Here is an 18,547-nt window from a genome sequence, read left to right as displayed (position 1 = left end):
TTTCATAAACTCATCCACTGACAAGTCAACTCCCAAATATCTGAAACCATTCACTTCTTCTGTACTCCCTCTCTCCAATGTGATATCCAGTTTTTCATCTATATCGTTTGATACCGTCATCACCTACTCTTATCTTTGTTCACTTTCAACTTTCTATCTCATCCCTCTTCAAGCCCCCTACTACCCATACTTGCACTAGACCACCTTTCTGCTAATAGTTGCTTATATCTCACCCTAACTTCCTCCTCCCCTAGTTTATACACTTTCACCTCTCTTTGACTTGCTGTTGCCATATTCCTTTTGTCCCATCTACCTCTTACTCTAACTGTAGCTACAATAAATAATGATCCGATATATCCGTTGCCCCTCTATAAACATGTACATCCTGGAGCCTACCCATCAACCTTTTATCCACCAATACATAATCTTACAAACTACTTTCATTACATGCTATATCATACCTTGTATACTTATTTATCCTCTTTTTCACAAAATATGTATTACTTATTACCAAACCTCGTTCTACACATAGTTCAATCAAAGGCTCCCCATTTTCATTTACCTCTGACACCCACTTTAGCATTAAGATCCCCAACCACAAGTACTCTCTCACTTGATTCAAAACTCCCCACACACTCACTCAACATTTCCCAAAATCTCTCTCTCTTCCACACTTCTCTCTTCCCCAGGTGCATAAACACTTACTATAACCCACTTTTCACATCCAAACCTTATTTTACTCCACATAATCCTTGAATTTATACATTTATATTCCCTCTTCTCCTGCCATAACTTATCTTTCAACATTATTGCTACTCCTTCCTTAGCTCTAACTCTATTAGAAACCACTGACCTAATCCCATTTATTTCTCCCCACTGAAACTCACCTACCCCACCCCCCCTCAGCTTATTTTCACTTATAGCCGGGACACGCATCTTTTTTTTTCATTCATAACATCCACAATCATCTCTTTCTTATCATTCACCCAACAACCACGCACATTCAGACATCCCACTTTGACAGTTTTCTTCTTTTTCTTTTTAGTAAGTTATACAGGAAAAGGGGTTACTAGCCCATTGTTCTCGACATTTTAGTTGACTTTTACAACACGCATGACTTACGGAGGAAAGATTCTTATTCCACTGCCGCCATGGATATGAAAGGAAAAACGATAAAAACAAGATTTAGATAAAATCAAAGAAAACTCAGATGAGTGTGTATACATAAACGTGTACATGCATGTGTAGTGTGACCTTCGTGTATATATATATATATATAAATATATATATATATATATATATATATATATATATATATATATATATATATATTTATATATTTATATATATATATATATAATTTATATATATAATATATATATATATATATATTTTTTTTTTTTTTTTATTATCACACCGGCCGATTCCCACCAAGGCAGGGTGGCCCGAAAAAGAAAAACTTTCACCATCATTCACTCCATCACTGTCTTGCCAGAAGGGTGCTTTACACTACAGTTTTTAAACTGCAACATTAACACCCCTCCTTCAGAGTGCAGGCACTGTACTTCCCATCTCCAGGACTCAAGTCCGGCCTGCCGGTTTCCCTGAATCCCTTCATAAATGTTACTTTGCTCACACTCCAACAGCACGTCAAGTATTAAAAACCATTTGTCTCCATTCACTCCTATCAAACACGCTCACGCATGCCTGCTGGAAGTCCAAGCCCCTCGCACACAAAACTTCCTTTACCCCCTCCCTCCAACCCTTCCTAGGCCGACCCCTACCCCGCCTTCCTTCCACTACAGACTGATACACTCTTGAAGTCATTCTGTTTCGCTCCATTCTCTCTACATGTCCGAACCACCTCAACAACCCTTCCTCAGCCCTCTGGACAACAGTTTTGGTAATCCCGCACCTCCTCCTAACTTCCAAACTACGAATTCTCTGCATTATATTCACACCACACATTGCCCTCAGACATGACATCTCCACTGCCTCCAGCCTTCTCCTCGCTGCAACATTCATCACCCACGCTTCACACCCATATAAGAGCGTTGGTAAAACTATACTCTCATACATTCCCCTCTTTGCCTCCAAGGACAAAGTTCTTTGTCTCCACAGACTCCTAAGTGCACCACTCACTCTTTTTCCCTCATCAATTCTATGATTCACCTCATCTTTCATAGACCCATCCGCTGACACGTCCACTCCCAAATATCTGAATACGTTCACCTCCTCCATACTCTCTCCCTCCAATCTGATATTCAATCTTTCATCACCTAATCTTTTTGTTATCCTCATAACCTTACTCTTTCCTGTATTCACCTTTAATTTTCTTCTTTTGCACACCCTACCAAATTCATCCACCAATCTCTGCAACTTCTCTTCAGAATCTCCCAAGAGCACAGTGTCATCAGCAAAGAGCAGCTGTGACAACTCCCACTTTGTGTGTGATTCTTTATCTTTTAACTCCACGCCTCTTGCCAAGACCCTCGCATTTACTTCTCTTACAACCCCATCTATAAATATATTAAACAACCACGGTGACATCACACATCCTTGTCTAAGGCCTACTTTTACTGGGAAAAAATTTCCCTCTTTCCTACATACTCTAACTTGAGCCTCACTATCCTCGTAAAAACTCTTCACTGCTTTCAGTAACCTACCTCCTACACCATACACTTGCAACATCTGCCACATTGCCCCCCTATCCACCCTGTCATACGCCTTTTCCAAATCCATAAATGCCACAAAGACCTCTTTAGCCTTATCTAAATACTGTTCACTTATATGTTTCACTGTAAACACCTGGTCCACACACCCCCTACCTTTCCTAAAGCCTCCTTGTTCATCTGCTATCCTATTCTCCGTCTTACTCTTAATTCTTTCAATTATAACTCTACCATACACTTTACCAGGTACACTCAACAGACTTATCCCCCTATAATTTTTGCACTCTCTTTTATCCCCTTTGCCTTTATACAAAGGAACTATGCATGCTCTCTGCCAATCCCTAGGTACCTTACCCTCTTCCATACATTTATTAAATAATTGCACCAACCACTCCAAAACTATATCCCCACCTGCTTTTAACATTTCTATCTTTATCCCATCAATCCCGGCTGCCTTACCCCCTTTCATTTTACCTACTGCCTCACGAACTTCCCCCACACTCACAACTGGCTCTTCCTCACTCCTACAAGATGTTATTCCTCCTTGCCCTATACACGAAATCACAGCTTCCCTATCTTCATCAACATTTAACAATTCCTCAAAATATTCCTTCCATCTTCCCAATACCTCTAACTCTCCATTTAATAACTCTCCTCTCCTATTTTTAACTGACAAATCCATTTGTTCTCTAGGCTTTCTTAACTTGTTAATCTCACTCCAAAACTTTTTCTTATTTTCAACAAAATTTGTTGATAACATCTCACCCACTCTCTCATTTGCTCTCTTTTTACATTGCTTCACCACTCTCTTAACTTCTCTCTTTTTCTCCATATACTCTTCCCTCCTTGCATCACTTCTACTTTGTAAAAACTTCTCATATGCTAACTTTTTCTCCCTTACTACTCTCTTTACATCATCATTCCACCAATCGCTCCTCTTCCCTCCTGCACCCACTTTCCTGTAACCACAAACTTCTGCTGAACACTCTAACACTACATTTTTAAACCTACCCCATACCTCTTCGACCCCATTGCCTATGCTCTCATTAGCCCATCTATCCTCCAATAGCTGTTTATATCTTACCCTAACTGCCTTCTCTTTTAGTTTATAAACCTTCACCTCTCTCTTCCCTGATGCTTCTATTCTCCTTGTATCCCATCTACCTTTTACTCTCAGTATAGCTACAACTAGAAAGTGATCTGATATATCTGTGGCCCCTCTATAAACATGTACATCCTGAAGTCTACTCAACAGTCTTTTATCTACCAATACATAATCCAACAAACTACTGTCATTTCGCCCTACATCATATCGTGTATACTTATTTATCCTCTTTTTCTTAAAATATGTATTACCTATAACTAAACCCCTTTCTATACAAAGTTCAATCAAAGGGCTCCCATTATCATTTATATATATATATATATATATATATATATATATATGTGTGTATATATATATATATATTTCAACAAGTCGGCCGTCTCCCACCGAGGCAGGGTGACCCAAAAAAAAAGAAAGAAAATCCCCAAAAAGAAAATACTTTCATCATCATTCAACACTTTCACCACACTCACACATTATCACTGTTTTTGCAGAGGTGCTCAGAATACAACAGTTTAGAAGCATACACATATAAAGATACACAACATATCCCTCCAAACTGCCAATATCCCAAACCCCTCCTTTAAAGTGCAGGCATTGTACTTCCCATTTCCAGGACTCAAGTCCGACTATATGAAAATAACCGGTTTCCCTGAATCCCTTCACTAAATATTACCCTGCTCACACTCCAACAGATCGTCAGGTCCCAAGTATCATTCGTCTCCATTCACTCCTATCTAACACGCTCACGCACGCTTGCTGGAAGTCCAAGCCCCTTGCCCACAAAACCTCCTTTACCCCCTCTCTCCAACCCTTTCCAGGACGACCCCTACCCCGCCTTCCTTCCCTTATAGATTTATATTCTTTCCATGTCATTCTACTTTGATCCATTCTCTCTAAATGACCAAACCACCTCAACAACCCCTCTTCTGCCCTCTGACTAATACTTTTATTAACTCCACACCTTTTCCTAATTTCCACACTCCGAATTTTCTGCATAATATTTACATCACACATTGCCCTTAAACAGGACATCTCCACTGCCTCCAACCGTCTCCTCGCTGCTGCATTTACCACCCAAGCTTCACACCCATATAAGAGTGTTGGTACTACTATACTTTCATACATTCCCTTCTTTGCCTCCATAGATAACGTTTTTTGACTCCACATATACCTCAACGCACCACTCACCTTTTTTCCCTCATCAATTCTATGATTAACCTCATCCTTCATAAATCCATCCGCCGACACGTCAACTCCCAAGTATCTGAAAACATTCACTTCTTCCATACTCCTCCTCCCCAATTTGATATCCAATTTTTCTTTATCTAAATCATTTGACACCCTCATCACCTTACTCTTTTCTATGTTCACTTTCAACTTTCTACCTTTACACACATTCCCAAACTCATCCACTAACCTTTGCAATTTTTCTTTAGAATCTCCCATAAGCACAGTATCATCAGCAAAAAGTAACTGTGTCCATTCCCATTTTGAATTTGATTCCCAAAAATTTAATCCCACCCCTCTCCCGAACACCCTAGCATTTACTTCCTTTACAACCCCATCTATAAATATATTAAACAACCATGGTGACATTACACATCCCTGTCTAAGACCTACTTTTACCGGGAAGTAGTCTCCCTCTCTTCTACACACCCTAACCCGAGCCTCACTATCCTCATAAAAACTCTTTACAGCATTTAATAACTTACCACCTATTTCATATACTTGCAACATCTGCCACATTGCTCCTCTATCCACTCTATCATATGCCTTTTCTAAATCCATAAATGCAATAAAAACTTCCCTACCTTTATCTAAATACTGTTCACATATATGCTTCAATGTAAACACTTGATCTACATATCCCCTACCCTCTCTGAAACCTCCTTGCTCATCCGCAATCCTACATTCTGTCTTACCTCTAATTCTTTCAATTATAACCCTACCGTACACTTTTCCTGGTATACTCAGTAAACTTATTCCTCTATAATTTTTACAGTCTCTTTTGTCCCCTTTCCCTTTATATAAAGGGACTATACATGCTCTCCGCCAATCCCTAGGTACCTTCCCCTCTTTCATACATTTATTAAACAAAAGTACCAACCACTCCAACACTATATCCCCCCCCTGCTTTTAACATTTCTGTCATGATCCCATCAGTTCCAGCTGCTTTACCCCCTTTCATTTTACGTAATGCCTCACGTACCTCCCCCACACTTACATTCTGCTCTTCTTCACTCCTAAAAGATGGTATACCTCCCTGACCAGTGCATGAAATTACTGCCTCTCTTTCTTCCTTAACATTTAAAAGTTCCTCAAAATATTCTCGCCATCTACCTAATACCTCCATCTCCCCATCTACTAACTCCCCTACTCTGTTTTTAACTGACAAATCCATACTTTCCCTAGGCTTTCTTAACTTGTTTATCTCACTCCAATTTTTTTCTTATTTTCATCAAAATTTCTTGACAGAGCCTCTCCCACTCTATCATCTGCTCTCCTTTTACACTCTCTCACCACTCTCCATATACTCTGCTCTTATAACACTTCTGCTTTCTAAAAACCTCTCATAAGCTAACTTTTTCTCTTTTATCACACCCTTTACTTCATCATTCCACCAATTACTCCTCTTTCGTCCTGCCCCCACCCTCCTATAACCACAAACTTCTGCCCCACATTCTAATACTGCATTTTTAAAATTATTCCAACCCTCTTCAACCCCCCCACTACTCATCTTTGCACCAGCCCACCTTTCTGCCAATAGTCGCTTATATCTCACCCGAACTTCCTCCTCCCTTAGTTTATACACTTTCACCTCCCTCTTACTTGTTGTTGCCACCTTCCTCTTTCCCCATCTACCTCTTACTCTAACTGTAGCTACAACTAAATAATGATCTGATATATCAGTTGCCCCTCTATAAACATGTACATCCTGGAGCCTACCCATCAACCTTTTATCCACCAATACATAATCTAATAAACTACTTTCATTACGTGCTACATCATACCTTGTATATTTATTTATCCTCTTTTTCATAAAATATGTATTACTTATTACCAAATCTCTTTCTACACATAGCTCAATTAAAGGCTCCCCATTTACATTTACCCCTGGCACCCCAAATTTACCTACTACTCCCTCCATAACATTTTTACCCACTTTAGCATTGAAATCCCCAACCACCATTACTCTCACACTTGATTCAATATATATATATATATATATATATATATATATATATATATATATATATATATATATATATATATATATATATATATATATATATATATATATATATATATATATATATATATATATATATATATATATATATATATATATATATATATATATATATATATATAACACTTGCCGTCTCCCACCGAGGTAGGGTGACCCGAAAAGGAAACACTTTAACAAATTTTATACAATACTCTAATAAAAGAATTATTTTTGTCTAGGGTTACACACCCAGGAGAATGTTTGAGCTATCTGAAGAGTTCTTCGTTTCACTCAATTTGACGAGAATGCCACCAGAGTTTTGGCAACACTCCATAATAGAAAAACCACAAGGACGTGACTTGGTGTGTCATGCATCTGCTTGGGACTTCTGCAATGCCAAAGATTTCAGGTATAGTATTGTTTTTTTAAGTGTCTTAATATCAGTTATTTAATAGTAGCTCTAAGTGAACTTTAAAATATTAATATCACCTCTACAATGTTTTTCTTTTTAATTTTTTTTCACACCAGGGTCCAGCAAAAAATAAAACGGTTGTTTCTCTCCCCTGCTGGCCAGTATGTTCCATTATAAAAAAATATATATTTAGGAATTCAATTATCAATTAAAATATTTATAACTTTAGTATTATTTTTTAAAAATAAAACTTTTCAGAACTTGTTTTACTAATTTTCCAAGACTTGCGTGCTATATTGTTAATCTCTGTCATACTCTAACCTTTCCGGTCATCACTTCAGCCTTATACATTGCTGTAGCATTTTGCTTATGTTATTTGAATTTTAGGGGCATGTCTTTTAAATGTATGTTAATTATACTCTTAGTTTAGTTTTCCAATTTCACTATTTTAATCATTACAGTGAAAAAACTATCTGTATCATTAGATGTTAGCTTGTATTGGCCTTGTTAAACTCGTAAGTGAATTCAGCTAATTGTTTTACTTCATTTGGATAGTGCTCAGATAGTGGTCATTTTAAGTATTGGCCTAAAATGTTTAGTATTTTTATTAGAATGTTAAGATAGTGCCCTGATTATTTAAGAATAAAGCAGTGCACGGAGGTGACCATGAACGACCTGATTACCGTGCACCACGAGATGGGTCATGTCGAGTACTTTCTTCAGTACCAAAACCTTCCTAAAGCTTTCCGTGATGGTGCTAACCCAGGTAAGGTAAACTTTATGCTTTGGCATGAAATGTGACGACCGTGTTACAGGTTACAAACATTATTTGTGTAGTTTAACAAGATTTTAGTAACTGATATTTTAATGTTGCATTTGAGGTGTGACCTACGACAAAACGCACATTAAGACGCAAATAAATGTCACAGTTTCATGTTAAATGCATTTTTTTTTTCATATTAACGGTGGATTCGAGCACTGTAAAGCATTTCATATATTAAGAGCTACGTATGAAATGTTTTATTTACACTCCATCATTTTTAATGTTAATCACTGTTCTACACATGACTTTCACTATTAACATGACTTGGTTCCTCAGGATCAAACAGTGTACGGATGTGACCATGAATGACCTGATAACAGTTCATCATGAAATGGGCCATATAGAATACTACCTGCAGTACAAGCATCTCCCTGGGGTGTTTCGAAACGGAGCCAACCCAGGTGACAGTATCCAGAAAAAAAATAATATAGTAGAGAATTTATGAACAAATAGCTTTAGTTAACATAAAGTTTGGTTCAAGTTCAGAGTTCTATTAAGAGGAGTGAATTCCTGGAACAGGTAAATTAATTAATATACCTAGTTGCGGACTCCTTCACATTATTATTATTATAATCAAGGGGGAAGCGCTAAACCCGGAGGATTATACAGCGCCTGGGGGGGATGTGGAAGGCATTCAGGCTTAATTCGGGGAACTGGAGCACAGATCCAATTCCCTAAATCAAGAGCCCCTCACCAACATCAAGGAACCTTCCTTGAGGGGGACTCCTTCACAGCTCACACTTGAGTATTTTTGGCTAGGCTTCTAGGGGCTGTTTCTAGTCACGTTGGTCGCTATTGCTGCCACCGCACAACTAGCGTTATAGGGCACCTATATACAAGACCCTAATCATTTGGGCACAGAAGGCGAGGCTAAATTCATACACTTATTTTCTCACTTTCGTTCCTAATCACCTTGATATACAACAAACTCTCAGTGGTGGGGAATATTATATAAATTCAGACATTAGGGAACACGTAGCACTAGGAGTACTCACACAGTTTCCAACAGTCAAGCAGGAAAATGAGTTCTAAAAGTAAGCATCTAGTTAGTGAAACAGTAAGACAGTCAATCTGTTAGTCAACCAGTCAGACAGTGAATTATTAACTAATCAGTGAGTTAGTGTGTCACTCAAACGCTGAGTTTGTAACCAATCGGACTGAGTTACTGAGCCAGTCAAACAGTGAGATAGAAACAAATCAGACTAAGTTAGTAATCAGTCAGTGAGTTAGTCATTAGTTAGACAGTGAGTTAGTCAAGGTAGGTGCACTTAATGGAGTCAAACTATGATCAGAGCCCTGGTAAAGAGGGGAAGAAGGATGGAAAATGTAGGAAAGGGGTGAAGGAGGCGTAGGAAGTGGATCAAGGGAGGTGCATGTCTGTATGTAATACATTTAAGCAACTTTTCTATTTATACATGAAGTACTGATGTAACTAATCGCATGCATTTATTGAATAACCGTATGATACTAGTCTGTATACCACATAAGTGAAAAAAAAAAAGTTCCATCGTAAATTCAGAGACAAAAATGCGGATACAATAAACCAGCAATTATATAGTCAGAAAAATCAGTGAAGAAAGATATAAGCCTTATAAAGTATAACTAATGAATAGTTTTTTGTGGTCATCAAAATGCTTGAAATGTCTACATATCAAAGTACCGTGTCAGTAAATTTGTCCCCCTCCCTCTGCTGTATTGTGCATAGCTTTCTCACTGCCTGTTACTGAAGTCATATGTGTATGTAGCACTGTTTTAAGGGGTGTAAGTAGTTTTTCAATATACTGTAGTATGGGTTTTTTGTGTTGTAAATGATAAAGATTAGCTTGAATGTTCTGCAGATCGTTAAATACTAGAAAATATGTTGGACCAAAAGAAAAAATATATTAGTTTCTGCAGAAAGAAAATAGTAAGCGCAGTCAGTCTATTATTACTGCAGTTTCATAGTTGCAAAATCTGAGCATTAATTTATTAATGAGTTTAAGATACAGTATGTTTGTTTAATGTAGTGTATAATAAACTTGTCCTCATAAAGTGAGGCAGCTATAAATATCGAATATTTGTGGCAGGGTTCCACGAGGCTGTAGGAGACGTGCTGGCCTTGAGTGTTTCCACACCAAAACATCTTCTAAAGATTGGTTTGCTTAACGAAGTTCAAGACGATCCTGAGGCGGATATCAACTTCCTTTTGAGCATGGCACTTAGCAAAATAACTTTCCTGCCTTTTGGATACCTGATAGACTTGTGGCGATGGGATGTGTTCAGTGGCAAAACTCTTGAAAATGACTGGAACTGTGCCTGGTGGGATCTCAGGTAAAATTAATATGGTTTGGCCCTTTAATTTATCTGCCAATAATGTCGATGAAATAATTTTCTTTATACTTAAATATAAAGGTGCCGTTGTTCGTGTATTATAGTTTTCACCTATTTGGAATGCACCCAAAACACACCTTTATATGTCTTAGTAAGAACATTCTCACACATTCTCAACAGAGAATAAGAATATTCTCTGTTGCCTCCTACATATGTTTCACTTTTTTTCAGTTAATAGATAATTTTCACTATTGTAGTGATTAGTGTCCATGAAAGCACAAAACTTTTAAGAAATTTCACGTTTATACTGATAATCATATGGTTTTAAAAAGAATCCTTTAATCTTTTCAGTATCTTATGATTTTTAAAACCCTCCTCGTATATTGAAATCCTGACTGCGTTGTTGGGTGCAGCTCCAGCGGCCCACGAAAACTTTACCGTTGACATCCAAAATGACGGTGGACGAAACTGTAGAACTGAGGTGGCAATCCGCGAGCCAAGTCAGTGACAGGAACTGGTTGCCTAGCACTGGGCAACCACAACCTTGCTCTTCATAAATATAGGCCCATATACGATCACAAGGGGTGATCACCGGCCATGAGAATACTTCTCAACTTTATTAATGATAAAATAAATAATCGAAGTAATATTGAGGAAACATAAACTCAAATTCCACTTCTAGTACAGGCAACAGATCCTACATTAATTCATCTTCAACAATGCAAAAAACTTGAAAAATAAAGAAAAACATTGCAATCAGAGAAACACTAGTTCCGATTGGCCTTAAGTACAGGTAACATCTCGATGAATCATATCTTACATTTCCTTGTCTTCAATCCTGCAAAATCATCTATCACATCATCAGATCAGTGCTGTCAACTGACCCATTTTCTATGGATAACATTGCTAAGTCAGAGATTCTGGATTGAATCATTGTGGACCGTAAATAGTTTTTAATCAGCTTTAATTTCGAGAAACTCCTTTCACAAGAAGCCACAGAAACACATAATAAGGAACAACCTCAGGCAGAGTGTCAGAGTTGGAAGAGATTCAATGAAATCCCATTCAGCTATGAATGTTAGTGAGGCCAATGCAATCCAGTGCTTAACTTTTTCAAGCTCAACATCAGCAGCTTGCAGGTGCCTCCTTAGTCTTGGTATTTCAAGCATGAGCTCATTCTTGCATATTTCAGTCAGTGATGAGTGATCATAGTGATGCCAGGTGGATTAATGTTTTCTCCAAAATATCGTAAATAAAATTATCGATTTATCGTAGTTTTTCGTATAGCGTCATTGATTTTCCCTATATAGGCCTACTTGTACTCTGTAATCATACAATAGGCTATATAGAAACAAAGGATTTTTCTCTTATGTTGCTGCAGCACTGTTTTGGGCATTAGTGTCACCAGGGGTGGCCCTCCCCTTACAACGCCGCTGCAGAGACACTAGTCATGCTGACTGAAAACGTCCATGTTTGCAGCTTATATCATAAAGGAATCAGTCGTAAGGGCAATAATGGTAGAATTACCAACAAAATGTTAGGTAAATAGACACACGGCTTGACAAAGCTCCTGGAGAGCGAAAAGTTGCCACAATAAAATGTCACGTTAGTTGCATCCATTCCTTTTACCAAACAGTCGTAAGGGTTTGCGGAAACCATGGAAACTCTTGACTCGAGGGTTTGCTTACACCTCCACCCATCATTTTAGAGCCTCCCAAAATACTTCAGAGGGATGAGACACGTCATCCCTGGGGACAGCTGCTGAGCTCCGATTCGTCACTTTCACTACCCGAGAAAAGATACAGGCAGAGTGGCAAGGTCATAACCATCAAACTTAAACGTGAGGGAAAGCACATGTATAGTGTATTCGGTTCCATAAATGGCGAGCAAACAAGGGTAGCTTGTGGCCTACCTAACATAAGACGCTACAGATAATGTCCTTGACGTTTATGAAGCTTGCACTCCCTACCATAACAATGTGTGTGACTGCCTACACTATTCACATAAATAATGCAATGTCAAGTCTGTCACGTAAGAAAGTACGGATACTAAAGATGGTAATATAAAATTATTAAAATAATTTTTTTTCAGTGTAGCTGTGAAGTCAATTGTAGTATACTCTTAACTTTTGTAGCTTTCTCAATTTATATTTAAAATGTTATGTAATCTTTAATTTCAGGTATAAGTTACAGGGAATTAAGCCTCCCGTGCAACGTTCTGAATATGACTTCGACCCTGGTGCGAAATACCACATTCCTGGAAATACGCCATATATCAGGTAAGTACAAAGGTACTTTATATAGTAGAATATTTCTCTTCTACATGGAAAATTTTCATCTTAGGTTAAGCAGAAAAAAAAGCCTTTGGTGGTAATTTTAGTATATTAACAGATTTTAAAGGTTAAATGTAGTTTTAAAACAATGAAAATGTTCAGTCCGGGAATTTTACTGAGTAGAAATGCAACAGACAGAAAATAATTAAGGGAGAGAGTGTGTGTGTATGTGTGTGTACTCACCTGTATGTAGTTGCAGGGGTCGATTCACATCTCCTGGCCCTACCTCTTTGCTGGTCGCTGCTAGGTCCACTCTCCTGGCTTCAAGAGCTTTATCGCACTTCTTTTTAAAGCTAATTATGGATCCCGTCTCTACCAGTTCACTCTCTAGATTATTTCACTTCCTTACAACTCTAAGGCTGAATAAATGTTTCCTAACATCCCTCTGACTCATCTGAGTTTTCAACTAAGAGTTGGGACGTCTTGTTCCTATTTCCCATCTCTGAGGCATTCTGTCCCTGTTCACCTTGTCAACTACTCTCGATATTTTGCACGTTATCATATCCTCCATAGTCTTCCCGTCCTCCAGTGTCATCAGGTTGAGTTCACTTAACCTCTCCTCATAGGATATACCCCTTAGCTCCGGGACTAGTCGTATTGCAAACCTCTGCACCTTCTTCAATTTTTTGACGTGCTTGACCAGTTGACCAGATGTGGGTTCCCTACTGGTGTTGCGTCCTCCAATATGGGCCTGACGTGCACTACATACAATGTTGTGAATGACTTCTTAAATGTCAAAACGCTATCCTTAGATTTACGAGATGCACATTTGTTGCAGCAGTTATGTGGTTGCAGCCTTCGCCCCCGAAGCCTGTACTACGTCTGCGGTCTTCTTTGTCCTTCCTCAAGCTTCATAACTTTGCACTTGGTGAGGTTAAACTCCAGGCGCCATTTGTCGGACCAGGCTTGTAGCCTGTCCAGATCCATTTGCAGTCTTTACTGGTTCTCGTCCGTTTGTATTTTCCTTATTAATTTCACGTCGTTTGCGAAAAGGAATACCTCGGTGGGTGCGTGCGTGCATGCGTTTACCTGAAAAGGACATTACATGCTTAGAAGAGTGTCTAGATTTGTGTAAAATTAAAACTATAACAAGACCATGCATGAACTACCTAACTAGGCAATAGAATATAGATTAGTGTATGCAATATACGAGTGTTATACTGCATGTTTTATTAACATGACTATGGTGGAAGACAGTGAACAGCATATAATGAGAGAGATTCAGATATAACTTAATATGCACAGATGTGAAGTAATTGTTCCATTTTTAAAAATTCTTTACAAAATACTGTATTTATAACTATTAATTTCCGCTGTGAATCGTGTTGCTATTATGGTTAGTCAAATATGAAAATATCTTTTATTCCAGGTACTTTGTAAGTTTTGTGGTGCAGTTCCAGTTCCACAAGGCACTTTGCATAAAGGCAGGAGAGTATGACCCACTGGATCCTTCCAAACCACTGCACAAGTGTGACATCGACCATTCCACTGAGGCTGGCAATGCCCTGGGGTCAGTCAAGGCATTATTTAAATTTGTGTATGGCTCTGTGTAGGTCGACATAGTGGTCCTTTATAATCAAGCTGTTCAAAGCCAGAACTATACAAGAGTTGCCCCCTCCCCCTTATCTCCACCCATCCTCTGTTCTTTTAAACTAAAATACTGCATAAAACCTGGAGGGGGAAGGGGGTAGCTCAGAAGTGAGGCCATCTGGTTCACAGCCCACATTATTATTATTATTATTATTATTATTATTATTATTACTATCAAGGGGGGAGCGCTAAACCCTGAGATTATACAGCGCCTGGGGGGATGTGGAAGGCATTCAGGCTTAATTCGGGGAACTGGAGCACAGATCCAATTCCCTAAATCAAGAGCCCCTCACCAACATCAAGGAACCTTCCTTGAGGGGTCAAAGCCCACAGGTCCCGGGTTTGGTCTTTGGGGCAGTTATTCATTTTATTAGGCTATACCATCGAAGTAAAAAGTTTTCAATTCTTTTTTAAGAAGATTGAAATAACAGTCGTTTTCCACACATAGGACAGAGAAGCTTATGACGACGTTTCTTATGTACGAGATATTTGTGTATTGTTTCAGTCGCAGTATTGTGCTTTTTTGTTCTTTAACGTCGTTTTATTTACATTTTTTTACTGTACAGAGATATGCTGCAGTTAGGGTCATCGAAGGAGTGGCCCGAGGCGTTGGAGATATTGACAGGCACTCGTAAGATGGATGCCTCAGTTATCAGAGAGTACTTTAAACCACTGGAGCTGTGGCTTGCTAAGGACAATGAGCGTCATGGAGAGTTTATCGGCTGGGAAACTGGTAAGTGAATCTAACTCAAAATTTTCGTCCTTCCTTGTCTACCAAATGTGTACAATAAGTTTTATTCCGGAAAAAAATGCAAACGATTTTACACGTAGTAGTATAAAGTTATTGAAAGGTTTTGATGATGAAGTCAGTTTGACGTAATTACATAAGAACAAAAGAACATAAGAAAGGAGGATCACTGCAGCAGGCCTGTTGGCCCATACTAGGCAGGTCCTTGACAATCCATCCCACTAACAAAACATTTGCCCAACCCAATTTTCAATGCCTTCCAAGAAATAAGCTCTGATAACTCTATCCACTCATTTGCAAGTCCCAATCAAATCCAACCCCTCCCACTCATATATTTATCCAACCTAAATTTGAAGCTAATTTGAGTTTATAGTTAATTTAGTGATAATAGTGTGAGGTGTACCTAAGGAATGAGTTTTGTAAAGAATTGTGTGTTCAGTTTAATAACTATTATGCACTACATATCTATCCTGTGGGTGGTCAAAAGATGTGAAGCACATAATGGGTCGGGGGACTGGACCGCAAAGTGTGTATTCACTTTTATTTAATCACTACCATTACTTGGAGTATACCTGGAGAGGATTTCGGGGGTCAACGCCCCCGCAGCTCGGTCTGAGACCAGGTCACGTGGTGGATCAGGGTCTGACCAACCAGGCTGTTACTGCTGACCGCACGCAAACTGAAGTACGAACCACAGCCCAGCTGGTCAGGTACTGACTTTAGGTGCCTGTCCATTGCCTTCTTGACGACAGCCAGGGGTCTATTGGTAATCCTCTTTATGTATGCTGGGAGGCAGTTGAACAGTCTTGGGCCCTGGACACTTATTGTGTTGATTACAGCGACATATGTATCTATATTTTAGCCTAAGTTCGTAAAAAAATCCCTAAATCTAAAGTAGTGGCCGCTGATATATAAATATTTATAATATTTTTCCTTATATTGTTCTTGAAGGGATGGAAATTCTTGACCCGCTGAGTGTTTTATTTTTCCTCTCAACAGATGAAATATTGTGCACGTCAGAAGTAGTTAAAAAGACAGCCAAGAGTGAAGAAGGTGTTGCTGCTTCTGATGGTGTTGTTGTGGGTGGTGGTTCAGCTCCTGGGTCACTCCTGCTCATCTTCTTCACACTTCTTCATTTTGTTCAGTTTTGATTCAAAGTATCATTGGTTAAGTTAAAACACGTAGACATAATTAGAACTTTAGTAATATAAAACAATATTTGTTGATATAACGTTTAAGCAATTGTATTAAACAAATTTATCTACAATAGTATAGTACGTAATGAACATTTTTTTAGGCACTAAAATACTCTTGAAAATATCTATATCAATATGTATATTTTTGTATTCTACATAGTTTATATTTTTAAGGGACAACTTTTTATTAACTTCATAGTTTTGTACATACAAAGGATGAAAAATATATTTCAAAAGAAGAGAAATATATTATTGTAATTTTGAACAGATTACTGAGTTGAGACTATTTTTCTAGTTTTAAAGGAATTACAACCGTATGTACCTGACAACTGTACACTCTCCTATGGTTAAGTGCTAGTACAATTTTGGAATAAATTATTATAATAATGTATTTTAATATACTAGTGTATTATAATACACTAATGTATTATAATAAATTGTAATGCATTATAATACATTAATAGAGCATAATACACATGTAATACACTATGCATTGTAATACACTAATGTATTGTAATGTAGTAAATGTTATTATACACTAAATTAATAAAATAATTATGATACCATAAACGGTTCTAACTGGTGAATATTTCTGAGGTTTATATACTTCTCGGTGTATATATACTGAGGTGTATATACACTGAGTTGTATACTGGGTGTATATACACTGAGGTGTATACTCGGTGTATATACACTGAGGTGTATATTCGGTGTATATACAGAGGTGTATACTCGGTGTATATACAGAGGTGTATGCTTCTCAGTGCATATATACTGAGGTGTATACTTCTGTGTATATACAGAGAGGTGTATGCTACTCAGTGTATATACACAGAAGTGTATGCTTCTCAGTTGATATACACTGAGAGGTGTATACTTCTCGGTGTATATACACAGAAGTGTATCCTTCTCAGTTGATATACACTGAGAGGTGTATACTTCTCGGTGTATATGCACTGAGAAGCATATACTGAGGTGTATGCTTCTCAGTGCATATACACTGAGGTGTATGCTGCTCGGTGTATATACATTGAGGTGTATGCTTCTGTGCATATATACTGATTCTGTGTATATACACTGAGAGGTGTATGCTTCTGTGTATATATACTAAGAAGTGTATGCTTCTCGGTGTATATACAGAGGTTTCTTGCAGCCTTAATGACCCTTGTATAGTCTATAGGCTTTAAATCCCATTAACCACAACTTTGCATCATTGGTAATAACGTCATGTGACCACATTTACAGATACATATATTAATTAAAAATCATATTTACAACACGTAACGATAGAAAGGTGAATAAAGCTGACCTATTATAACGTAAATAATAATAAATTATTTCTAATGATTTTTTTATTTTCCTGTTTAACAATGACAAAATAAAATGTACGAAGGGAAAAAATATATTTCCTATGGTGTAGTGAGTTTACTTCACTGCAGATTTATATTTCAATTAGGAGGAATGGTAGGGAGTCAAGTGGGATCCAAGGCAGGAGAGGCTAATACCAGTTCCCTGGACTAAATCCCCAGCACCGAGGCTCAATATATAGGTTCTCTCCCCTCCACAAAAAAAATTAAGGAGGAATCAGGTTAAGTCACGGGTGTTCTGAAGTTTGGAGCATTTTACAATGTAGTGGGAAAGGAAGGCATCTACTGGGACGAAGCCAAGACTAAGATTCACACAAGGAAAATTGTGTATTAGGGAGGATTTAACCAGACGGCGACTGTTGAAGTTGGAAGTAGGGAAGACAGTTTTAGCAGAACAGTCAATAGGATGGCTGTGATCTGTGACGTGACAGAAGAGAGCATTGTTAGTATCGGCAAGCCTAACACTACTTTTGTGCTCTCTATCAGAAAGAGATCAGCCAGTTTCTCCAAAGTATTGAAGAGGACAGGAGGAAGAAGAGATAGAGTAGACACCAGGAACATCTGTAGAGGGAGGAGAGGTATGAACGAGATTAGTGCGAAGAGTGTTAGTCTGGCGGAAAGTAAGTTTGATGTCTAAGGAACGGAGAGAATTGTTGAGATTAGAAAGACCAGAAATGTCGGGAAGACAGGGGACAGAAGAGTTCCCAGGAGTAGAGAGGTTTTTTGGGAGTTTAGAAATTACGTTCAGCACGTGAGAAAG

The 18,547-nt window shown here is 38.2% G+C and overlaps 1 protein-coding gene across 4 annotated transcripts in view; it reads left to right on the top strand.

Moving 5' to 3' along the window:
* Positions 1-17,764, top strand: part of LOC128700584 (angiotensin-converting enzyme) — a 56,901-nt gene extending 39,137 nt beyond the window's left edge. The window contains exons 8-15 of one of the 4 annotated variants that reach the window (XR_011392239.1): positions 7,249-7,418; positions 8,521-8,645; positions 10,311-10,554; positions 12,734-12,832; positions 14,256-14,396; positions 15,043-15,209; positions 16,224-17,319; positions 17,396-17,764. Coding sequence is in view for 2 of the 4 variants with exons in the window: in XM_070087043.1 (XP_069943144.1) it covers positions 7,249-7,418; positions 8,521-8,645; positions 10,311-10,554; positions 12,734-12,832; positions 14,256-14,396; positions 15,043-15,209; positions 16,224-16,375 (1,098 nt within the window). In the remaining 2 variants the exon portion in view is untranslated. Of the gene's footprint in view, positions 1-7,248; positions 7,419-8,062; positions 8,188-8,520; positions 8,646-10,310; positions 10,555-12,733; positions 12,833-14,255; positions 14,397-15,042; positions 15,210-16,223 lie in introns of all 4 variants that reach the window. The other 3 variants (XR_011392238.1, XM_070087043.1, XM_070087044.1) reach the window with 3 other exon arrangements.
* The last annotated feature ends 783 nt before the right edge of the window (positions 17,765-18,547 follow it).

The sequence above is a fragment of the Cherax quadricarinatus genome, chromosome 20 (genome assembly GCF_038502225.1).
Source record: "Cherax quadricarinatus isolate ZL_2023a chromosome 20, ASM3850222v1, whole genome shotgun sequence".
Classification (NCBI taxonomy): Eukaryota; Metazoa; Arthropoda; class Malacostraca; order Decapoda; family Parastacidae; genus Cherax; species Cherax quadricarinatus.
The sequence above is the reverse complement of the archived record's forward strand: the minus strand, read 5'-3'. Positions and strand labels throughout refer to the sequence as shown.